At 42.5% G+C, this 23,354-nt stretch overlaps 1 protein-coding gene across 1 annotated transcript in view; it reads right to left on the reverse strand.

The window, feature by feature from the left end:
- Positions 1 to 871: 871 nt before the first annotated feature.
- LOC113539728 (ephrin-A2) overlaps positions 872 to 23,354 on the reverse strand; it is a 113,817-nt gene continuing 91,334 nt past the window's right edge. The window contains exons 2-4 of the mRNA XM_026935765.3: positions 9,860 to 10,152; positions 5,221 to 5,286; positions 872 to 1,666 (exon numbers count right to left, since the gene is read on the reverse strand). Coding sequence (XP_026791566.1) covers positions 1,545 to 1,666; positions 5,221 to 5,286; positions 9,860 to 10,152 — 481 coding nt within the window. The 3' untranslated portion in view covers positions 872 to 1,544. The remainder of the gene's footprint in view (positions 1,667 to 5,220; positions 5,287 to 9,859; positions 10,153 to 23,354) is intronic.

Consider the following 23,354-nt stretch of genomic DNA (forward strand, 5'->3'; position numbering starts at 1 on the left):
GTCTTTGGCAAATTCACAGAAAAGACCTCCTCTTAATGTTTTGTTATATATACACTCACCAGCCACTTTAATAGGAACACCTGTACACCTGCTCATTCATACAATTATCCAGCCAGCCAATCATGTGGCAGCAGCACAATGCATAGAATCTTGCAGAAACAGGTCAAGAGCTTTAATAACGTTCATATCAAACATCAGAATGGGGGAAATGTGATTTCAGCAACTTTGAACATGACATGGTTGTTGGTGCCATTTGGGCTGGTTTGAGTATTTTAGAAACTGCAAGACTGGTTCGAGCTGCCAGAAAGGCTACACTAATTCAAATAACCACTCTGTACAACCGTGGTGAGCAGAAAAGCATCTCAGAATGCACAATACATCACACCTTGAGGCGGATCGGCAACAACAGGAGACGTCCACGTCAACTTCCACTCATTTCACCTGAAATCAGGAATCTAATGCTAAACTGGACAGCTGAAGATCGGAAAAATATCGCATGCTCTTTTTTTAATCTTCACCTGCAGAACTACAGCTCATTCGATTCCTCCCCCCCCCCCCCCCCCCCCACAACCCCCCCCAACATCTTTTATCATCATACTGATGTTTAACATGAACATTAACTGAAGCTCTTGACCTGTATCTGCATGATTTTATGCATTACACTACTGCCACTGGATTGGCTGACTGGATAACTGCAGGAATAAACAAGTGTACAGGTGTTCCTAATAAACTGTCACCTAGAGTATAGTGGATGTAGTAAAACGAGTTACCAGAGAAATAGGACATTTTTTTTTTTCTTTCTAGACAAAAGTCCTTCATGACCGACACCAAAACATCTGGTTTCTCTGGAAACTCTGTGTACTATGCTTCATTTTTTTTTTTACTACATCCACTTTCTTTACTGAAGTTACTTCCTGGATTCTTCTTCAGATCTATATATATATTTTTTTCTTTTCAGTAAAGGCGCTGGGGATTGCTCAGAGAAAGGTACACATGCCCTGCAAAATGCACTCTTTCTCTAAATGCTGCGCAGAAATGCTGTACAGTAACTACATCCACAGGATCGATGGTGGTTAGACGGGTGGTTTCTACTTGGGGCACGTCGGTAGAGACAAACACGCAGATGTTTCAGATGCTTGTGAGCAAAATCATAGAGCACACTTAGCCATCTTCACTTAGTGCATGACAGAAGAAGCAACATTCCCCCCCCAATTAGTCTTTTCTCATATTTCATATACATCTTTTCCCCAAATGAGTCTTTTCTCAATGGCAGTCTTTTATCATCAGATGAAGATGATGTGATGAAGATGCAATGCTCAGAACTGAATGGACAAGAGAGAGTATATGTAGTGGGCGGTTTATGGGATTTTTTTTTTTTTTTTTGTTTGGGGAGAATCAGCAATGCTAAGCTGCATGCTGGATTGGGATGTATGTGTATGTCTGTATGTGTGTATGTGTGTGTGTGTGTGGTGTGTGTGTGGTGTGTGTGTGCCCGTGTGCGTGTGCGTGAGTGGGTGTATGCTGTGCTGTGAAGAGCCACAGTGCTAGGAGGAGCTGAAGAGCATGAGGAGCGCAAGCAACAACAGAAAGAGACACGGGGACAGGAAGTGACCGCTGTTGGTGTCATCTGTCAGAAACGGCTCCGGCGACTCGTACACTGAGTCATCTGTAGGAGAGAGGAAGAAAAACAGAGGAGAGAAAAAGAGACAAGGATGTGAGTCAAACGTTTCTAGCATAGCGGTGGAAATAATGGTTACATATATATATATAATTTTTTTTTTTTTGGTTTACAAAATACAACACTTGAGGATTGAAAGCCAGCCTCAATGAAAGTGACACTTTATTGACAAAATGCTCTTGTCTTGGCTGACCTAGATTAAGTGGGAAAGACGAGCGCAGCGATTTTGCTGTCACTTTTCGCTATGCAGATAGCATCAAAGAGCATCAAACACACCGTACATGCACGTGATGGCTGTCAGATCCAGGTTTTTGTGTTTTAGTGACACGTGTGCCAGAAGAAAGATCCCCAACTAAATCTAAAAACATATGGAGCTCTATGGATATAAGGTGTATAACTGCAATACTGCCTTCCTTCTAACCAAACAGCACTGTAAAGCCTGTACTGTTGACCTCATTCACTGTTTATAAATGCCTTAGGGTCCTTTAATTTGCACTAATGAAAATTATTGTTTACATTCCACTTTACAAATTACACAGCTACTACAATTACAAAATGGCAATTTAAGGCAATTATTTTCCCGGAAAATATCATGAGTGCGCACACCTGATGGCTTTTGTTATTGCAATCCAAACAGCAAGATATACATGATGTAGTTTGTGATTAATAAAGCTCTCTCATGTGAATATTATGGTCTCAATATACTTACACACACTAATAATAACAGTTATATTATAAACTAACCAAAGTGACTTCTTGCCCTCTTTATGCACACAGAATTCCATCACCCTGATGTTTCTTTAACACTTTTATAGGTTCACATGTAGACACATTCAATGTGTCAGATACAAACAAACTCGCCGTTCTTCTCCTTTCCCTTAGTTCCCCTTTCCCCAAACTGGACTTGAAATTTCAGCCCCATTCCCTGAGAATTGAAGTGAGGTCTGGGGCTGAGATTAACCCCTGTATATGCAGCAAGATTAGGACTCGGCCCTGGCAGAGAGCGTGAAAATAAACAGAGGCGTACCAGACTTAGTGCGTGGAATTATGGTAATGGTGGGAGCTGAGCTGGCGAAAAGGCCAGGTGGGTCGTATAATAAAACGCTTTAGCGCCAGGCATCCCTTCTTCTAATGTTTCCTCTCAATCGCCGATATGCACATATGAATACACCGCTTTCACAAGGATGATAGGCCACTGCCCGCACTGTGTGGAAATTGAATTCAAGACAATGCAAAATCCACACACACCTCGTTGAATAAGGTATGAAATTCAACTCTCTGCTTCCTCTTATCAATTCAAAAGGACCTTGACTATTCACAAAGGAAAAGCACTTGTCTGGTTACGCATGCATTTTAAAAGACAGTCCAAATGCTTGTGAAGTGAAATTGTTTTGAAGGGCAGCGTACATTAACTAGACGGGCTAGAGAGACTGCAAGCGCTATCGTAAACAGATAAATGGCAGTGTGAGAAAAGGATCATTTCAATTTGCATGTAATTGTCTCGACTCCTCGCTGGAACTGATGATCTCAGAGCGAGTCCGTTTGTTAACAATTACATTAGACTAATGGGCTGCTCCCTGAAAGGCTTATCGTCTAAATTTATAACGTGCCCTAAAAGCACAACTCTAGGAAATGACTCTTTTTAAAATAATGCTAGTGCAAATATTGACCAACTCCTCTCAATGCTCAGCGGCGTATAATGCATTCCTCTCGTCCTTGTATAAATACCTGTAGGGCTGGTGCTAACTCCACTGTCACTCTGGATCCTTTCAAAGCTGCCCTGCTAAGCCCTTGTGTGACGCGGGAACCATTTCTTAACGCTGATGTTGTGCAGGTCTGAGGAATCTCAGCGCTGCACTGTTTATTGAAACCTGGCTTAACGTCTGCATTTTCAGCAATATGCTGATGTTGAGAGGTCATGACTTCAGTAGAATGTTCTATCTGGTAGAAAATGAGTTAACCACATAAACCTCATCACTAGGGGGGATACTTTATTCTCATATGGTGTTAGTTTGATCTAAACTTGGTTTTATAAGGTTCTTTCTGACAGCCAATCATCATCCAGGATGAACAGAGGCTGAACACAACATAGGCAACCTTAGCCAATTAACATCCATGTTCTATTTACATTCTATGTGTATAGCTATGTATATTTACGTCCTCAAAACAGTGAACTGTAAAGTAAAATGTTATAGATTTATCAATAGAATATGTCTGTATGTTGATCGATCTGAAGTAAATACTTGTATCTACAGTATATTGGAAGTAACGTTAAGAAGTACTACTTTGTTTACAGCTGATGCAGCCATGCTGATTTGATGTCACTTGCTGAACTCGGAGTTGAGGAGACCATCTTGGGTTTACGAGTAGGAATTCCGAGTTGAGGACGTATTTTCTTTTTTTTTTCCTAGTCAGAGGTCGAAAGGTTTTAGTCAAAAGCAGCAAAAGTACCTTTTAGCTGTAGATGCTGTACACATACTCCATGATAGTAATAAGATTTAATTGTACAAATCATCAGAAAGTCTTCAGCACAGCAGAAAACTAATATTGTGGCATTTAATATTAATTATTAATGACATTAGCTAGCTACATGCAGTGTGCTTAGTGAACTGAACTCAGACTGAAAGAGTAACTGGGGACTGAAAGGCAGCTAGCAGACTTGTTTGTCTGTTGCACAGAAACATGGTTTGTATGTTCTAATGTATTTGTTTATATTGTTAAAGGAAATTTAAAAGTGAAATATCTTGTATTAGAGATCTTAGAGAATACATTAAGAAAAATGAAACTTGCTGAAAAGCATTATAGGCTCAAAATCTCTTTCACTACGGAGTGGTAACATTTATTAATTATTTAATGAGACTGCATGATAAGAAACAGGCAGAAAGAAACTTGTAAAACTAAACAGCAATTGAGCTTACAGAATAATAAAATTCTGCATTTGGCCACCGTTCAAAAATTTACTCTCTAACCGTCTCAGAATTTCAATAACGTAACTGTACATGAGCTGTAAATATAAATATTTTGCTAGCTGGAATGTCAAAACGTAGACACAGAACCTCATAAAACATAGGTCACGAGGTGTGTGTCACTAGGTAGCGTGTTCAGCCAGGGTTAAACTAACAGAGCACCTTCTGGAAGATTCTGTATACAAGAGAGGTTGGAAACCTTCTCGCTGCTCCTCCGTGGGATGATTAGTGGAAGGGTCAGGGCTTTCTGATCATTATCCGGCCCTTGTCAGATAAATAGCTTGCTACAGAATCTGCCCCGAGGAGCATTATTATATTTGTGGAGTTACAACTGCGCTCTCGAGAACTCAGACCATAAAGCATGGATGGAGATTCTTCATATAAATGGCCATGGATCAAGGTGCAAGCAAATAAATCAAGTCTAAGTCGGACGAGACATGGATGATTTGGATGGAGGTGCAAGAACCCGGGAACTTGTGTTTCATATCATCAGGCCTGCAGCATAAATAACACTGACTGACAGAAAAAAAACATCACAGGGCATTAAAGCCTTGTAGATTCATGGATATTACTCACTTGTAGGCTTGACATACACTCTGAGCTTCAAGCAAGGCTTTCCAGCAAGGTTTGGATGTGGAGACGCTGTGGAGAAACAGAGTGACAGATACAGATTACGGCTGAAAACGACTTCATAAACAAAAAGCTACAGTGAAAAATCCACTGTGCTCAGCTGAAAGTATACTAAAAGGCAGAGCCATTAATACTTAGTTGACAACATTGTTTACACAAGTTTAAGCAACAAGGCGAAAATCTTTACCAAACGTGCACAGTGGGTAAAAAAAAAAAAAAAAAAAAAATCAGCTCTCAGATGTTTCTGGCATTGAGCTATTCCAGTTCATCATGCTAACTATCGGAACTTTGTGACTCGAGTGTAAAGAACAAATCGTCATCGCTCGTCTGGAGACCCATATGGCTGCACACACACACATTTTATGTCTCGCACACGCACACCATATGGCTTTGTGAAACATACTTGCGCTCCATGCACCTCCAGTGATAACATCAGCGGTAGACACATACTGAGGACCAACTTGCATAAGACTTTTTTACTCTCTCATCTTCTGGATAATGTGTTTTTACCAAGAAATCTTTTTTTTTAAGAATAGAAAATGAAAGACTACACATGGCTGCCACGGCACAGCTTTTATTCCATAAAAATTCCTCTGTTCCTGCTGTTCTCATGGCTTTCACAATAAAGGGCTGTTGTGGCTATATTTCTCCGCAACAGGTGCTCTCGTGTGAACTCACACAGAATCGGTGAAAGAAACCTAAAATAAAAGGAAAAATACACCTACATTTATACCCATGTAATCCCCTATTGTTGATCACTGGTAAAAATATTCTTTCGTGATTTGAAAAAAAAAACATATACATAAAATTGATTTAAACATACTCATACCACATAAACGTGAATAATTATAAAAATATACAATGAAATGAAAGTGAAAATGAGCAGTTCAGAGTGATGACTGATCACAGCTGCTTGACGGCACTTCACGCTGGATCTTATAACCTTATAACCCCGAGCTGATCTCTCCAAGTGAGCACCAGTCTTTCTGTCCCCACAAAGACAAAAATCTGACAGCTTTGACCCTGTGGCTGTTCCCCACAAGGAAACAATTTAAAAAAAAAAATAACACTGCAGTTTATATTTTTTTGAAAAAGAAAAAAAAAAAACCCAAAAGATCCAGAAAGTTTTATTTTGGTTACTGAGGTTAAAGTTAAGGTTAGATTTTGGTATGTCAATGCAAAGTTCTTATAAGGATAATAAGACTGTGTGTGTGTGTGTGTGTGTGTGTGTGTGTGTGTGTGTGAGAACCGTCAAGAGCAAAATGTCCTGACTATGTAGGAAAAGCCAAAAATAACTGCTAACTTTGCCAAGAGCAGTAATATATTCCTGACAACATAAAGTGCTTTTTATAAAAGTTACATGCTTCTTTTTTCAAAACTGAAAGTCTAATATTTCTTTTTGTTTCTTTTTGAGTTGAAGGTTAGGGTTAGATTTAGGATTAGGTGTAGAAAATTACACATTACTACACATAGGTAGTTAGTAAAATACATGCAATATATTTAATATATGAGATGTTCTGAAATGACACAAGTGTGTGTGGGTGTGTTTGTGTTTGTGTGTGTGTGTGTGTGTGTGTGCGCACGTGTGCGCATGCGTGCGTGTGTATGTGTGCTAAATGACTATAAAATGAGATACACAGTTTGAGTTAGTGGAGTATGTGTGCATGCAAATTTTTAGTTTTTGCATGAAACCTGAATAGAAATGATCACACACACACACACACACACACACACACACACACACACACACACTCACACACAAATAATGACTATAGCATAGGCAATACGAATGAATTTTACTACTAAGAATTAATTCAAGTCTGTCCAGGCTTGTTTATGCTTTAGCTGGTGCTTTTTTGTTTATAATCTTGTCACACCCTTTTCAGAGTATTTGCATAACAGACGCTGATGGAAACACCCAATGTTTAGCATTTTCTTTTGCAAACTTTTTTTCTAAATATGGAAATATGGGTAATGCATAATTACAAGAGGGGCGTTATGCATCTTTGTGGATCTGGGTGTGTATGCGCAGTGCCGTGTCAGACTGCCACAGTTACCATTCGCCCTCTCAGACACTTAGGCTGGGTCCAAGTCCTGGGGTGATGGACAAGCTCTTTTGTTTGAGGATAACCAAGCTAAGCCTCCTTTTGCCTACTCCCTATTCCTCTTAGGCAGCCCTTTTCACCCCATAACCCCAGGGGCCATGACAGCTACAATATTGGTAGTAGCCAAACACTTCTCTGAGGGGGAGAGCGTGCTGAATAGGCAGCATAAGTACTTCCCTGCCCAGGCTGCTGTCGGGGACAAAGGGCACACAAAGCCAGGCCCCGGCACTGAGCAGCAGGCGGAGGGCATTAAAACCGGCTCAGGACACGCAGAAGAATCCCCTGCTCCTGAATCCCAAAAAACCTAGAACCTTCTGTCTTTCTTCCTTTGTTGTTCACCCTCTCCATCTCCCGCCTCTCCTCTTTCCAGGACTGACAACATCCCATGGAGGGGAATAAGTTCTGTGACACCCTGCTGGTTGAGGGGGTGGACAATTTGTGCAAAACCCACTGCTTTTTCCCCCAGTCAAAATAGCTTTCTATCACTGGGAAGATAATAAGCAGTGAAATATGGAGTGGTGAGACAGACAGTTTTGTCAGCTTGAGGTAGAACTGGGCCTGGGCTAAAGTGTTACTGTGCTATTTGCTATTCCGTGTTTAGGTATGTTATGTAAGTAGTGTATTTAATGAGATATATCAAATATTTCGTAACGTTATTTCTCAAGGGGCCGGTTTCAGCACAGCCACATTGTACATGTCCTTGGATTTTCCCAATTGCACACAGCAGAGCATTAAAAGATGTGCATTTCCAGCCTCGAAGCTTTTTGGTTATTAAGGACAACAGATGGCACTGAGCTTCCGCAAATGACCGCATAGCCAGTGATGATAATAAATGTGCTTTTAGTCCTCAAATGAGCCATTTGTACAGTGGTGCTTTTAGGATCAAGTGTCGTGACACATAATGCGCTATTTTCACTGCAGAGCCATAAGTTGAGCATCACCTCTGTCTGTGCTTCACCGGCCTATCGGTGGCTCTCTAGATACATGGGACAGGCAGCGACAAACAGGAGCAGGGACAAAGGAATCATACCATTCCAGTTAATGAGCTGCATTCATTTAAGATGAAATGCCATATTCGGTTTTGCTTTCTTTACACATGAACTTCACTGTCCTCTCAAATCCTCTTAGGTTGGAACAAAAACATGGAAAAAAGGTGGATGCACAAAACAAAAAAACAAAATAAAAAAAAGAAAAGAGTTGAAATTGCCTCATTAATGCATCGGGCATGCTGCCCTAAGCTTTTCCCTTTTGCCTTGGCCCAGCGGGAGCCCTTTTTATCAGGCCAAAGGACACCTTTCGCCTGGGCCATTAGCAAAACTGGGACAGATTCACCCTGGCAAATTCTCCCCTTCACAAGCCCTGAGAGATTGCAGGTTGAGGATGGAGCAGGCAGAGGGGCGTACCCGCTGTGACCTTGGCACGCTGAGCATGGAGCATCTGGAGGACGAAGAATCAACAGTGAGCGGTGTCCAGCGCCACATACCCCTCAGGTTAATGGCTTTTAGCTGTTCCTGTCCAAAAAATGGTAATGACAGCAGACTCGAGGGTGCCGGAGACACAATTACTCCCATCAGGAACCTCCCCAATGGCTAAATATGATTTGGCCAATCAGCATAATTTGGAGAGCGTTCCGCTTGATGGCGTCCGTAACTGGTTTGCACCCATCTAGCCCTGTACGGCTAAGTGCTGAGCTAATGGCGTATGTAGTGTTTGACAAATTGACATTTTCATCAAGAGGAGAGCTTTGAAGCAGAGCAAAATGGAAGAGGAGGGTCAGGCAAAATCTGACCAAGGGAGGTCCAGAGGGTGGAGATGAACTCTCTGCCCCAGCTCACCTTGATTTATGTCACATTTTGAATAAACACAATCGGCAGTAGTATGCGCAGCGTAAATGTCTCATGTGTCAAAGTGAATGAAGGTGAAGACTGCTGGAAATGGAGATAGCAATGCAAACAACTGTTCAGGGGTATTAAACGGTTCGGCTGTAGAGGACGGTGGCATGCAACCCAAATAAAACTATAGAGCATAGCCTATTAAATAAAACTCCCACTGTCTGTGTAGCTCGCAATTTAAACTGTCCTTCAGAAAAGAGCATCAGGCAAACATAACAAAAAGATATATAGAAAACAGCTTTGTAATTTCTGGAATGTCCAAAATCCCAGCAAGTCTGTTTAATGTTCATGGGTCATTGGTAACAGATCTTACTGTATTATTTCTCTTTAACATTTATTATTTCAGACAGCAGCCCACAAGGTCTGTCACAATAACAGATACACGTATGGATCGCTGTGGCACATGTTACTGATTATGCAACACAGTAAAACCCACATTATGAAACCTGCGCACCCAGCAGACCTTCCCTTTTGCCCCCTGGACCCTGGTTCCTGTAACCCGAGAGCAGATGATTAGCCCCTGGGGTGACGGCTACACCTGGTCTGGGGCTTTGGGTGAAGAGTGTTAAGATGCAATGAGCTACTCACAGATGTAGTAGTATTCGTGTCCTGGGCGGAACTCGAAGCCCAGCGAGAAGGGTGTAAAGAGTTGGAACTTCTCTGAGAACTTGAGTGGCCCACTGGGGCTCAGTGGCCGATTGCACTCCCAGCGCTTGAAGCCTCTGATAAGGTGGTTGCAGGTGATGTAGCTGTCGTAGCTAACCATGTAGAGGATGTAGCGCTCCATGCGCTCGGGCGGGAGTGGCGTCTCGTAGTGCGGACAGTAGATGTCCAGGTAGTCGTTGATGGCCACCTCCACTGTGTACTCACCGCGTACAAATCTAAAAAAAAACAAAAAACAAAGAGAATTCATGTTTCTGTGGAGAATAAGTAATAGATATACAAACAAAAGGACATGGAAGACAGGTTCCAGCTGACACGAATCCATTTTTCCCAGTTTAACACCCCTAGCCTATGAAGCAGACTTTGAGGAACGACAAAATGATCTCATCGTGCAAGCGAAAATAGCTGATGGCATGTGTCAATTATGCGGGAGATATTGTCAGTGGGCCCTGCGATTGGATAATGTGAGCCAGTGCTGCTGAAGAGGGACTGACTGGAATGACCAAGCAGCATGGGACAGGCAGAGATTGACAGGGGTTCACAGAGTGAGAGCAGCTTCATTAAGTGCTTTCACAAGGTCCAGCTCATGGCTGCCTCAGCTGAAATGAGTTTGCTGGCCAGGCCGATTTAGATACAAATTGAGCACCTGCATGGTGCCATGAGCTGGCTAAAAGAACTGCTCCCGATTTGCTAAAACTATAGCTCAAATGACTCCACGTATAGATTTAGATCTACTCTATATCTTGAGACTATTCTTAGTCTTTGGTTTGTATTACATTTTAACACCATTTTGCAGATGGGAAAAGTGATGAGTCAAGTTCTCTTTGGAGGAAGCATTCTTATCTCGCCTGCCTCGAGAGCTTTATGTGAATGAGACGTGACAGCCCCAATGGAGGGATCTCAAATAGCTTGTTAACAACACAGCTGACAGACTTGCTCCATACTTGATGCCTTTAGCCTAGGAGGATAGGAAAAGCCTGTCAGGAAGGACTGCACTCCTGCTCCACTAACAAAAATCAAATATCAAATTGGACTTAATAAGGTAAGCAAAAATTCTGCATATTTGCACTGACGAAAAATGAATGCGAAATACCAAATATTTGAAAATACGTAAGTGATACACACCGACAGACAAAACCCCTCTTCCAACTCTGACTTGTTCTTTTGTCTGTTGAAAGCGTAAATCCAAATCTTATAAAAACAATGGTGCCACAATAGAGACCAGCCCACTCTTAATGCTACAGGATTAAGTCTTTGTTTATAAGAACAGCACACTGAAAGAGGCAAAGGGCAGGGGGGGGGGTGTAAAGGGGCAGAGAGGGAGGAGTGCCCAGACAACAGATGACTTCAGGCCAAATATGGAATGGGTTTAGGAATATAAGGGTCAGTTACGGCAATGGAAAGAATATCGTGTGCCAGAAGTGCCCCAAATGTAACCAGCCACAGTTAAGAGTTTCATGGAATTTTCAGCCAAAAATGGCCCTAATGCAACCAACCATACATAATTGTCCTGCAGCGTCTTAATTCTGGTCCAGAAGTGACCCAAGTGTGCATTCTCTAAGGTCCTGTGAGGTCCGTTTTACCCTCGAGATATGATCTCATCAAAACTGAGCTGCATCTGTGTTCTGACAAAGAGATTTGAATTAATCGGCATCATTCCATGGGTGCATGTGGACCAGATGACAGTGGTAAGTGTAGGCCATCACTCAATTACTATTTGGGTAGGGCCTTGGAGTATGGCTTGGTATCAAATGACCGGTAATCTGGGTGTGGAATTACTGTCAAAGGGCTGTAGAGGACCAAACTCCAGCTGCCTTCTTTAAACGTCTCTCTCCCTTATCGCTGCTACCCAGAGATCAATCCTTCTCTCCTTTTCAGAGTGTGCATTTCTTTTTTTTTTTTTTTTATTTCTTTCCCCCCTCCTATTCCCTTCAACATGTCACTTTTTTTCACTTCTCCATCTCTGGCACTCTTGAAACCCACACGATCACTGACGGCTTGCTTGCCAGGCATCCAGCGCACTGGCATCAGGGTGGAGGGGGGGAAAAAAAAGTCTAAATAAAATATAAGAACCTGTCTCTAATGTCCAGCACTTTTAGAAAAGAACACTTTATATCACTTCTACAGAGAGCTCACGCTATTACTTTAGCCTCTGTGTTCAAAAGAATATTTTTGTAAGCACTAGTGCAGGGGTGATACTCTGGTCTCTCTTTTATCCGCTCAGGCTTTCTTTTTGTATGAGAAAGTGCTTACAGTGTGATTACTTCTTGTGACAGGGGCTTAAGACAAAGATGCAAACATACAAAGAAAAAAACTTTCCGGAACATTCTGGAAGATCTTGATGTAACTCTGTGGTAAAAATTTAATCATCTTGCCACAAAAACATGTGTTATGAGTGCACTAATAGCTACCACATATCATTATGGCAAGTTGTGAGTGTCTAACATTTGTCTTTTGGATTCCTAATATGCATTATGTCTGAATAAATCAATAGCAGTGCCTTTTCCTGGCGATAAAGGCACTGGAGGCTGCCAAATGCGTTGACATTCACAAAGTCTGAGCGATTCCTTCTGATCGAGATGTGTGGCTGAGTAAAAAAGAAAAAGAAAATAACGACCTTGCGAATGATGGCTGGTTGATGGAGGAGGAGCTGGGTAGGAAGGAGAGTGATATGACAGATGAAAATATCAATAAAAGAGCTCAGTGCATTAAGAAAGAGCTATTGCACATGGATACGCGAGCTGGATTCGGTAAGCTCGTCACACGATGGTCCTCTTATTCTGATTTAGGATCAGTTTCTCCAAACAATTTCCTCAATTCTCAGCCATTAGGACACAAACACTCACTAACATGATGTTTACTTCCCATCTTCAGGGTATCAACTTCCCCCAAACAGAAATCGATAGCTACACTATCAACAACCCCAATCCTCAATCCTCAATCTTACAGGAAGACAGAGATGAAAACACAAGATAGCGTGAGATAAAATGACTACAAGGTGGTTGAGGAAAGTAATTATCTACAGCCATCTGTGGCCAAGAGCCAAGGAAGCAAAATTGGCTGTGCTCTATGGGTGGGAGGGATGGTCTTACTCCCTCCCCTGTCAGTCACTCTGACACTAGCCAATCGTGGGCGTCTGTGAGGTCATGTATGCAGGAGAGGGCAGATAAGCTTTCTTCTGAGTGTGTTACATAGCATGTGTAACACTTCAAAAAGAGCTTCACGCATCTCAGGTAGCAAGTGTTAGTCTCCACCCTTCCTGGTTGGCAGCTGGCTTGTGATAGGGGTGGGAATTGGCAAATGAACAAATTGGGAGAAAATGGGGTAAAGAAAAAAAAAAAAAAAAAAAGTATGTCATAGTTTCTGAATCCCATATAGACCAGCTCCTGCAAACTCTCAACTGCTTGCTCTTCTGACAACTAGGAACACATGGTGGTGATTGATCAATTAGACTTTCAGACTAAACTCTCAGAGCCGACTTTGAAGTTCCTCTAGAGGTTGGTGTGCCATTTGGTCACCAAAAACCCATCGGACATTAATTCATCAAGCAAAACTGTTTGCGTTCAGCGTGTTTAAAAGAAGAATGGAGATCCTCGCTGTGAACTTTTCAACCAGGGCCATTCTCCCAGGGGTCTGAAATGGCCTGATTTACCGATGCATCAGACGCGCCAGAGCCTGCAATGTGCTCCATCTCTTCTAGGCTTTATGACTTCCTTTAGTAAACGTTTGCCTGTAACTGGGCCCCGCTTTCAAAGTCTCGAGCAGGAAGCATCTGCACCACAAGAGGTCAAGAACCAAACAAGTGGATCTGATAAGACAGAACCAACAATTTATTACGCTATTTGATGTTTGCAATCAAGGAGCCAAAGAGTCATTAAAGCCATTAAAGGTCATAAAATCAGGCCTGAGAAGTCTGTGTTCTGGCTAAGTGATATGAGAGCATTTGTGGCTGCTGGCCTCCAATAAGGCACACCTCATGAACGAATGTAATGTGCTGGAACGGTCTGACAAACACTATCTACATATTACACAGGAACATGTGAGGCAGCTGGAGTGATTCTCAGATAGGAATGTGAAGTGAGTAAGAGTTCCTTTCTGTGACCACCTAGTCTGTCCTCGGTAAAATTCGCTCCAGCTGTTTGTTAGTCCATGCCACACGCTTTACAACAAATTACAGAGCAAAGATTGCAAGCGAGAGAAAATGAGAGACAGAGGTATTGGAGTGCAACAAGGCAAATATTCACATCCTCTCTGGTGTGCGCTGCACTCTGGGATCTTCCATTCATCATGCTTGCAGTCTGGATTCCCTCCCAGTGCAAACACTATAGAACAGAAATTTGACAAGCACTGCCGGTTGACGCAGAAGTGCAAATCTGTTTATATCATGCGGATTTCGCTCTACATTACAGCAGCTGAGACTTTCTCCTTTTTTGTTGACTCATAACCAAGGCAAACAGAATTGCAGAATTTATTCAACAATTAACCGATGACCCAGACAAGTTTGTTAAACACAAACACAGCGGGTTAATAACACTAACTTTTCACATATCAGGACTAATTTCATTTCTAGGTATGTGCTGTTATGTTTAAAGTCTCATCTAAGGCAAACAACACAGATCCTACAGTGCTTTGGTGTGTTAGTGTTTGGATTTTTTGTTCTGACAGTGTTTGATGGGGAGAGGGGGTTTGTGTGCAGGTCAGTTTAGTCACAGTGGTCTGCGGCAACACATGACAGAACTGTGCTGGTGTTTATAATAGACTGACTAGAACAATCCTGGAGACGACGTGTGTGCATGTGCGTGTGTGTGTGTGCGTGTGTGTGTGCACATTTCAGAATGGTCCTTTGTGTTAGCAGGCCCTGGTCTGGAAGCCATTTCCAAGCGCAACAGCTTGGACTTCGACTGCCGTCCGCCTCTTCCCATGTGGATCGTGTTTATTGTTCTTCGTGTCATGCAGACGCCGACCCCCCCTTTGGCACCTCCCCGCAATCTAAGCCTGTTATTCCAACTCAGTTTGAGCAATTTTCCTATCGCTGCATTTACGCAAACTTAACCCCCAGTGAACGCTCAGCGCCTGCATGCGAGAAAAGAAAAAAAATACACCAAGAAAACAAACAAATAAAAAAGAGGGCACCTTGAGGGACAAAAACGCCTGTGCTTTTTTTTTTTTTTTAAAGATTAAAGACATGCATTTCATATTTTCCAGTGTTCCCAGGATTCTTGTCCTGGGTTTTTTTACCAAGTACATGCGTGAGCAGGTTTCAGGAAGTCTGCAATAATTAGCTTGGTAGCTCATGCACTGGCACACTCAGCAGTAGTGTGTGTCCCAGTCACAGTGGCAGCAGTGGGCTAATAGAATACTCTCCTCATAGTGCAGATGCACTTCCCTGCTTAATTACACTGTATATTTTTGTCTGTTCTCTTTCAGTTAAAACTGAGTGAGTGCACATTTTAGAGTACTCACACTACATAATCTGCTTTCTATGATGGATGTGAAGTTGCTGTTGTATCATTATAGAATGAGCTGATCCATGGCGTGCATATTTTATATATAAACAGTATAGAGCAAATTGCAGATTATATTACTGATTTTTTGTTAAGTAACTGCCAATTATCGCAAAACGAACAATTCTAAAAGAATTAAAAAGCTAACAATAAGTCAACCTGAAATTGAATTACAATTAATTATATATTTAATGATATTATGCACATTAGCTTCAACTGTGCAATTAAACTGTATGTATATGTAGTGTCACTGAGCTCTTGTGAAAATGTACATTTACATTTACAACTGCAGGAGCCTGTTGAGAAGACAGGCTGCATTTCCATCTCAAATTCCACAGCCCCGCAAACAAGGGAGGAATAATTACACTCCTTCTGACTAGGGAAACTATTTATCTTCCCTAAATCCCACACAACAACCACAGCAGCAGCCCTGCACAGCACAAAGCAGGCAGAAAAAAGCCAAGCACATCTGCAACGGTTTGTGCGTCTGAAAAACCCAGCAATGGTCTGTAGGTAGCTGGGGAAGGGGCGGGTTGGTCTAATTGGAAATGCACAAATACAGAGACAAACCTACCTTAAGAACACACGCACTTGGACACACAAACACCCCAGTCCAACCTGGAAGCCCTCGGGCCAAACACAGGTGATTCGGCGCTAAGTATCATTTAAATGACAACTTTAATCCAGGCCTGTCTTGAGCATCAATGTGCTCGTCTTTGCTTCCCTGGTGTCATCGACAGCTTTTAGAGTTGAGACTAACTGAGAGAGAAAGGGAGAGGCGGTTCAAATCAAACATGGTTCTACCCCAAGCAAATGCTGATGCTTATTGGCAGAGCCGTGATAAATTATAGTCCTGCTCTTTCAGGGTAGAGCCGTTGCTGGCTGACTTCCTCTGGCCTCCTGTGAACCCTAATGAGTAGATGCTTATTAACAACAGCAGCCGCTATTAAACAGCGTTTAGCAGACGCGAATCTGACTGTGCAAACCATGTGCTTGCCAGCAGTTTGTTAGGGTTTGGAGCAAAGCTGCAGGGTTTCCTTTAACAGATTAGAACTGTATGGGGTGCTCAGTTTTTACTGCGTGCTGTACTATTAGCCGGCGTTGTACTTCTCAAGGAGCCGAGCATGTGATAACCATACTGGTGAAGACGCAGACCGCAAACACCAGTGAAATGATTTTTAATGGCCAGCAAGCAGGCAATTAAGATTAAAGATGGAGACAGAATATCCCATTGCAATTATGTGGCTATATATTCATTCACTCATCTTCACTAAGCGCTTTATACTGGTCAAAGCTGAGGTGGAGCCAGAGCTGCAATTAGGAAAAGGACAACTGCAGTTTTTAAAACAACAGCATTGTATATCTGGATTATGAAATGACACAGCATGCCCTGCATGCAGTTAGAGATGCTGTATGATACGCCAAGGTGGCCTGATTATGAAAAATAAAAAAAGAATTCATTTTGCTGAGTGTGGAAAATCTAAATCATAAGGTATGCTGTTATAGGAAAAGTAATCAACGAGAGAGCGGACCCCAAAGCTGATTGTGCAATAACACATTCCGAAGTGTTTTATACCTCATATTCCTAGATCACACTTTTTAATTGACTAATGAATGACATGTTGAGCTTTTTAACCGTTTAGTTACAGTACAGGTTGTGGAATGTTCACGAGAAAAGTTAGTTCCTGTTATCACTTACGTTACAGCAGCTATAAACAGGTGTTTCTTCACCAGTCTCTATTTTTCTTCCTTTCTCTTGAAGCTAACGGAAAAGAAACCAAGCTAGTCATGGTACCAAGAAACTGGGAAGTTCAACGTGCTCAGAACGACTTTCCTGTGGTGGAAAACGTAATGACCATTCCAAAGCGCTAGCACCAGAGATAAATGTTCAATAAACATCTTACAGAACCATAATAACAATTATATATTTTTCTTTGTTGAACAACACTTTTGTGTTCGTCTTACATTAAGGTTACCTATTAGGAAAATTGAATATAAACCATCTGAATCACAGTCAACACTACTTTCAGTTATAGAAACTAATCAACCGATTAGTTGGTTGGCCAATCTGTTTGGAAAATCCAATAGTTAACATCAGCTTGTATTTCAGGAACAAAGAAACAAGAGCCTTAAAGAATTTGAATCATTTTTTCCTTGCTGTATAATCAATAGTATTTGTTTTGTTTCTCTCGTGCGCTGACTGACAGTATGACTTTTGATTAATTACATGCCTGCTGAGTTTCCTTTCATTTACTTTTCAAAAACATACTCAGCATTCTGAAATCATCAGCACGCATGAAGGAGAGAATCAGGAGAAGGGTAGCACCGAGAATTTCACCTGCTTTACCTCTGCATATGCATTCACTAACTTTACAAAGTGGGGGATTTCATGGCACGTTATCAGATTAAGTTGATTAGAGACAGCAGGAGAAAAAAAGACAAGATGCGGCCTCTTTATATATGCTGTCCTCTAGAGGGCTTGTGAGATGTGTTATATGCCAGCCATGTACTCACTTCAGTGATGAGATTATATGCTGTTTGTTTCAGCATGGGCTCAGTAAACACCTGTCTCAGACAAAACACTCTCAAGCCAAACAAGAGCGCAGCAAGGAATGCTTGTGCATGCTTATAGAGGTGCATAGACTCATGAATTCACATGTGCACACACAAACTCTCCCACTCACGCATGCGCACACACACACACACACACACACACACACACATTTCCACCTGATGCAGATATTGACATAAACATACAAAGCAGCTCAAGGATTGGACACAAACCCTCCCTGTTCTCAGCTCAGGTTTCCCGCTTTGTGTGCAAAAAGGTACACAAAGAGTGTGTGTGTGTGTGTGTGTGTGTGTGTGTGCAGAGAGGGGGACAGGCTCCAAGCTGAAAATGATAATGATGCCATGCACTCTAGAGCTAAGTGTATCACCCGGCCTGCTCTCCGCTGCCTGCCTTCTTTGTCTTTTTTAACACCATTAGCAAAGTGCAGGCTAATAGAGTTAGAGCTTGGGCTCGGTCCGCAGGAGAGGGATTGGGTGACTCGCTCTGCTTGAGAGCCCATCTACTCGACTCCTCTCATCTTGCTCCGCGAGGCCTTTTAAAGGGCCTTGATGTATTCTTTTATTTCCCTCTCCGAGCACTGGGCCCATTTCACGGCCATTGTTCTGCTCGGTCAAACAGCCCGCGTCAGACCCTGCTGCATCAGATGGCTTACGCAAGTCTCATTTCAAAAGCTGTTTGAGAAACATTTGAAATGGAGACACTCTATGAGAACAGAAAACGACAAGAAAACAGTAGTAATCACAGCAGCAGTAAGTGACCATATATTCTGGTTGGAAGGATGACATTAATAACAACATAGCCTCAAACAAAATGAAGTCGACACTTGATTTATGCTTCAGGCTACCATCTAGTGAATTTTTAGACCAGCCCCATAATAGACAGTTGAGAGTTGACAACATACATTCGTCCAGTATACAGCCTAACAGCTAGTTTTGAGCAGTTTTAGATGTACCTTTGCTCAACAGGTGTGTTTCTCATCACCAGCGAGGCACACACAGAATATCGTTATCCAGGGTTGCAAGGTTTCAGCAAAATTTCCAGCCAAACTATATTTCAAAAACCACACAAAAGACCTGAAACTAGCCCCAAAAAATCCATGCATTGGAAAAAAAGGAAAACTGGGCCCATTTTTCTTCTTTTTCACAGACTTTGTGTGGGAAACAAGGTCACAGTGGTGCACACGCATTTCAGACATTATCCACTCCATAATCCCCCTTTCCCTCTCCCCATCTTAGCAATATATCATACATCATAGATACGTTGTCTGCACTCACACTTTTGCCTTTGCTTGCAGAAATTTAGTAGATTTAATTCCTATTATTTGCTATAAATAAGATCTTGATATATTTTTAAACTAGCCCAATTTAGCTTAAAAACAGCGACCCTAGCAACCCTGTCATCAACTGTCGTGTCTGCTGCTCCTCACGTGAGCAGGGGGCAGCATGATCCCAGTCCCAATCAGCCTCTATTAATGCCTGTTGCAGTTTCCCATTATTGGATTTTGTATGGAGCTAAATGAGGCAGTGAGCGCATTTCCCCACAATTGCACGTCATCCTAAAAGGCGAGCAAATCAATGGAACATTGGCTTATATCTGTCAAACGGCAACATTTTTTAAAAAAATCATTGGTCACTTAGTATTCACACTGTATTTCAAATGTATGGAGTTATGAATGATGTATATGGTGGGGCTCTGCCCCATCTGGCCCTACGGACAAGCCGCCACTAGGTAATTACAAAAGTAACACATCACCTGAACAGGCACAATAGGTATGGGGCAGTATCTTGTATCTTAAACACCACATGACATTAGTGGATTATATGCACATGCACAGATTTGCCATATGCCATACTTGTAATATGGCTCACAGGAGTGTGCCGATTAGCTAGTGTTGTGTTACGAGCTGTAGCCTAATGTGGCTGGTATGCTGCGTGCTGATTTATGCAGCGATACACCTCCTCCTCAAGCAGCAGGTATTGATTAAATATATATCTGACATTAGTGGGGGAGCTTCTGCATCATTAGTCATCATTTTCCAAGCACGTGTTCGCACTACAAACGTTTTCCCCCACCCACCATAACATCACCTTCTGACAAATTGCCATCTTTATCTATGGGGGCGTCATTAGTACGGGAGGAAGGAAAGCTCCTCATATGACTGTTTGGTGGAGGATTTCTCCTGTAATATATACTTCAACCTGCAAATACATACTAAAGTTAAAAATGTAAAGGTTCTCACAGATATGGCATGGTGCAAAGGAAATCTGAGAGCTACTCTTTTATCTCTTATGTAACTGTAGCTTTTATATCATTCTTCTGGATCAGTGTACAAGGTGGCCTAATAGAAGTAGCTATACTAGTTGCATTCCATGTGCGCACGCAGGCACATCCAGAGATAAAATAAAACTGAGACAGAGTAGCTGGAGGAAAGAAAATGGTTGCATGGGAGACAGGAAAATCCTCTAGAAGGAAGTCTTGGTCTGAGGGTTTCTTCTTGTACATCATCTGTACTAATGAACTACACCATTCCAACGTAGGTAAGTGTGTGGTGGGATGTTCTGCAGGCTCAGGTGAAGAACGGGCTACACCGCCTGCAACCCGAGCCTTGTAATGACAAGAGCTGGGACAATGCGAGCAGTGTAGTCGCTGTTCAGCTCCCAGGCAGGGCTCCCAGATGTGAGATAAAAGATACAAGCCCAGAGACAAAGTTATCTATGGTCAGCATCGGCCGGTGAGGGAGGGGGAAACCCAAGCCTATTGTGAAGACTGGGATCACTGTGTGTGAAACGCCCACCGGGGCAGCAGACAGTGGCAGAGGAGCGCAGCCCCTTGGGCAGACAAGTCCACAACACAGGTAACCTAAGCCTCCAGTGCTGCCCATTTCCCATGATCCACCCCAAAATCCATCTCCTCCACCGCCACTGCGGGACTCGCCAGCTATCTCTGTACAAATGCTCTCATGAATTGATGAGATGACAGATTTCGCTGAGGGACACAGCTGTTGTCACATGCCTCGTCTTCCTCTGTCATCTCCCTTTCAGACCCTGGTCAGATTTCTGTTGTATTAGCGGTATTGTTCTTGCTCTAAGCTGAGAGATTGATGTGGACTGATTTTTCCACCTTTATTTGTGGTCACATTGTAGAATGGAGCCTTTTTACGCACATCTAAATAAACACATCTAAGAAATAGAAGTATGAGTAAAAAAAAAAAATATGGTGCAAGAAAAAAGGACAAGCGAATTCTGAACTTATCTGATTGCGTTCTTCTCGACCTTGTACATGTCCTCTGAGCCAGTCAGGTTCAAGAGAGAAAAAATGAAATCAATTAGCAGTCAATGACCGCGAATTTCTTGCAACCACTCATATGAAACAATCTTGACAGAATAAGTCAGGGAGTGGATGTGTGCTGAAGGGCTTTCAGTGACACACTGTTGTCAGAGTTCATCATCTCCTGTTCTGGAAAGGCCTTGTGAATCAAAGTTGCTCCAGGAACAAAGAAGGGGATCGAACTTGTACATCCGTACCAGACAGTACACCAAAGCGGCTCAGCCAGAAACAGTGCTGCCAGCAAACCTTATTTATTCTGCCTTGACCTGAATGACAGGAAAATACAGTGCTGCCTGGTCAGAAAGTAAGAAGGCCCGTGTTCACCTGCCTGGTGTGGATGTTCTGTTGTTCTTTTGTTGGATCTAGCATTTCTAGGCTAGTTCTGTCACTCACTGGTCCACAAACACACCTGTGATAAAGGTGTGATGCTGCATATTTTTCTGATTTGTGACACCTGACTAAGGGGGTTATGGTTTTCATGGTATGATAACCTAGTCGAAAATAGAAATATCACTTTCACAGGATCACAACCGTTTAAAAACACAAAAGCCAGTGGTAGAAATTAAATAAGCATAAAATTCAATTATCTGGTAAGCATAAGAATGTTTTCTCTGCTAGTCCCATAATCATTTCAGAATGAACAACAAACACTAAGACTGGAGTTGAGCACCACACCAACCTAGATCTTTAATTCTCATCTGGGTTACCACCCTTGGCAATTCTAAAAAATTTATATAACAAATATCTAACATCAATTCACGGTCATCTGATTTTTTTTTATTTGGTTGTTATGTAAGCTTGTGTTAAGGTAGAAGAACCCTCTAAAACTTGTGTGTCATTTACACAAAACCCCCCCCCCCCCGCACCCTCAGTGTGGAAACCCAACTACAGAAAGTGGAATCTGATTACCACTGTTGAACTTCTCTCGGCGGATCCCCACATGCTGCTGTGATGCACTTTGCCTGTACTCCAAATTTGGCACTATGGCATTGTGCATTCATTTTCCCATCTCTCATAAAACAATACTTGACCCTTTTGGTTCAGGCTCCTACAAAGAGTAACTTAATTTGTGACTAATTTGGCAGAAATATTCATTTGTGCAGTGGCATTCTCCTAGGAGGCTGACAGTGTGGCTAATGAAAAACTCCTTCATCCACACCTGCAGATATACAGTTAATGTATTGGCCCGGAGCTATCACTGGGGAGTCTGGGATTAACGCGCCCTTTTAGGTTTCCCTATAAACCATAAAAACGGAATCCATCACCAGGCCAGACAGACACCTAGCTCTCAAATCGATGGAGGTCGTGACCCCTGGCCCATGTAGTATATGAAGCGGATTTGCTGAGTAGCAGCCGTGACTAGCCCATCGATCTGGGCAACCTGATTGGGGAACGGAAGGAAGCAAATGGAAAAAAAAAGAAAGAGGAAGAAGGGGGGGTTGGCCTCACTCTGTTAATCAAGGGGAGGCAAGGGCATCGGCAGGTCGGCCTCTGGGGCCACGTTGCTTTGTTCCCCAGCTGGCTGTTTATTAGCCTGCGCTGAAAACTCCCTGAGCTCACTCTTCTCCTTCCTCGCAGCAGCCCGCAACAAGTTAATCACAAGGGTTAAAATCCTAATGCTGTGCTGTAACAGATCTCACAAGTGCATTCATCCACAGCTTGGGGATCTGCCCTGACCTCAATTTTACAAATGAGCATAGCTAAGCAGCTCTCATCGAGAGAAGTCATCAGGTCATGACCTGGTTTTTGATCATCGGTATCACCGCATGTAATCATGCATCAAAATGAAAAGGTTGCCGTTGTTGTGCTATCATCCTTAGACACTGTGATTCAGGCCCGCCCTCGCTTGGCCGGCACCTCGTAAACATAAAAGTTTGGGACTAGCTGGCCACCGTAACTAGCAGCAGCAGGGCTGAAATGTGCGCTAATTGAGCCAATGGTGTCCAAACCCTCCATCTGTCCACCTTCTCATCTCGAAGGAAACGTCATTCTGAGCTCAGTGCAAGCTGTTCTTGGC

Source organism: Pangasianodon hypophthalmus, chromosome 11 (assembly GCF_027358585.1).
Source record: "Pangasianodon hypophthalmus isolate fPanHyp1 chromosome 11, fPanHyp1.pri, whole genome shotgun sequence".
Lineage (NCBI taxonomy): Eukaryota > Metazoa > Chordata > Actinopteri > Siluriformes > Pangasiidae > Pangasianodon > Pangasianodon hypophthalmus.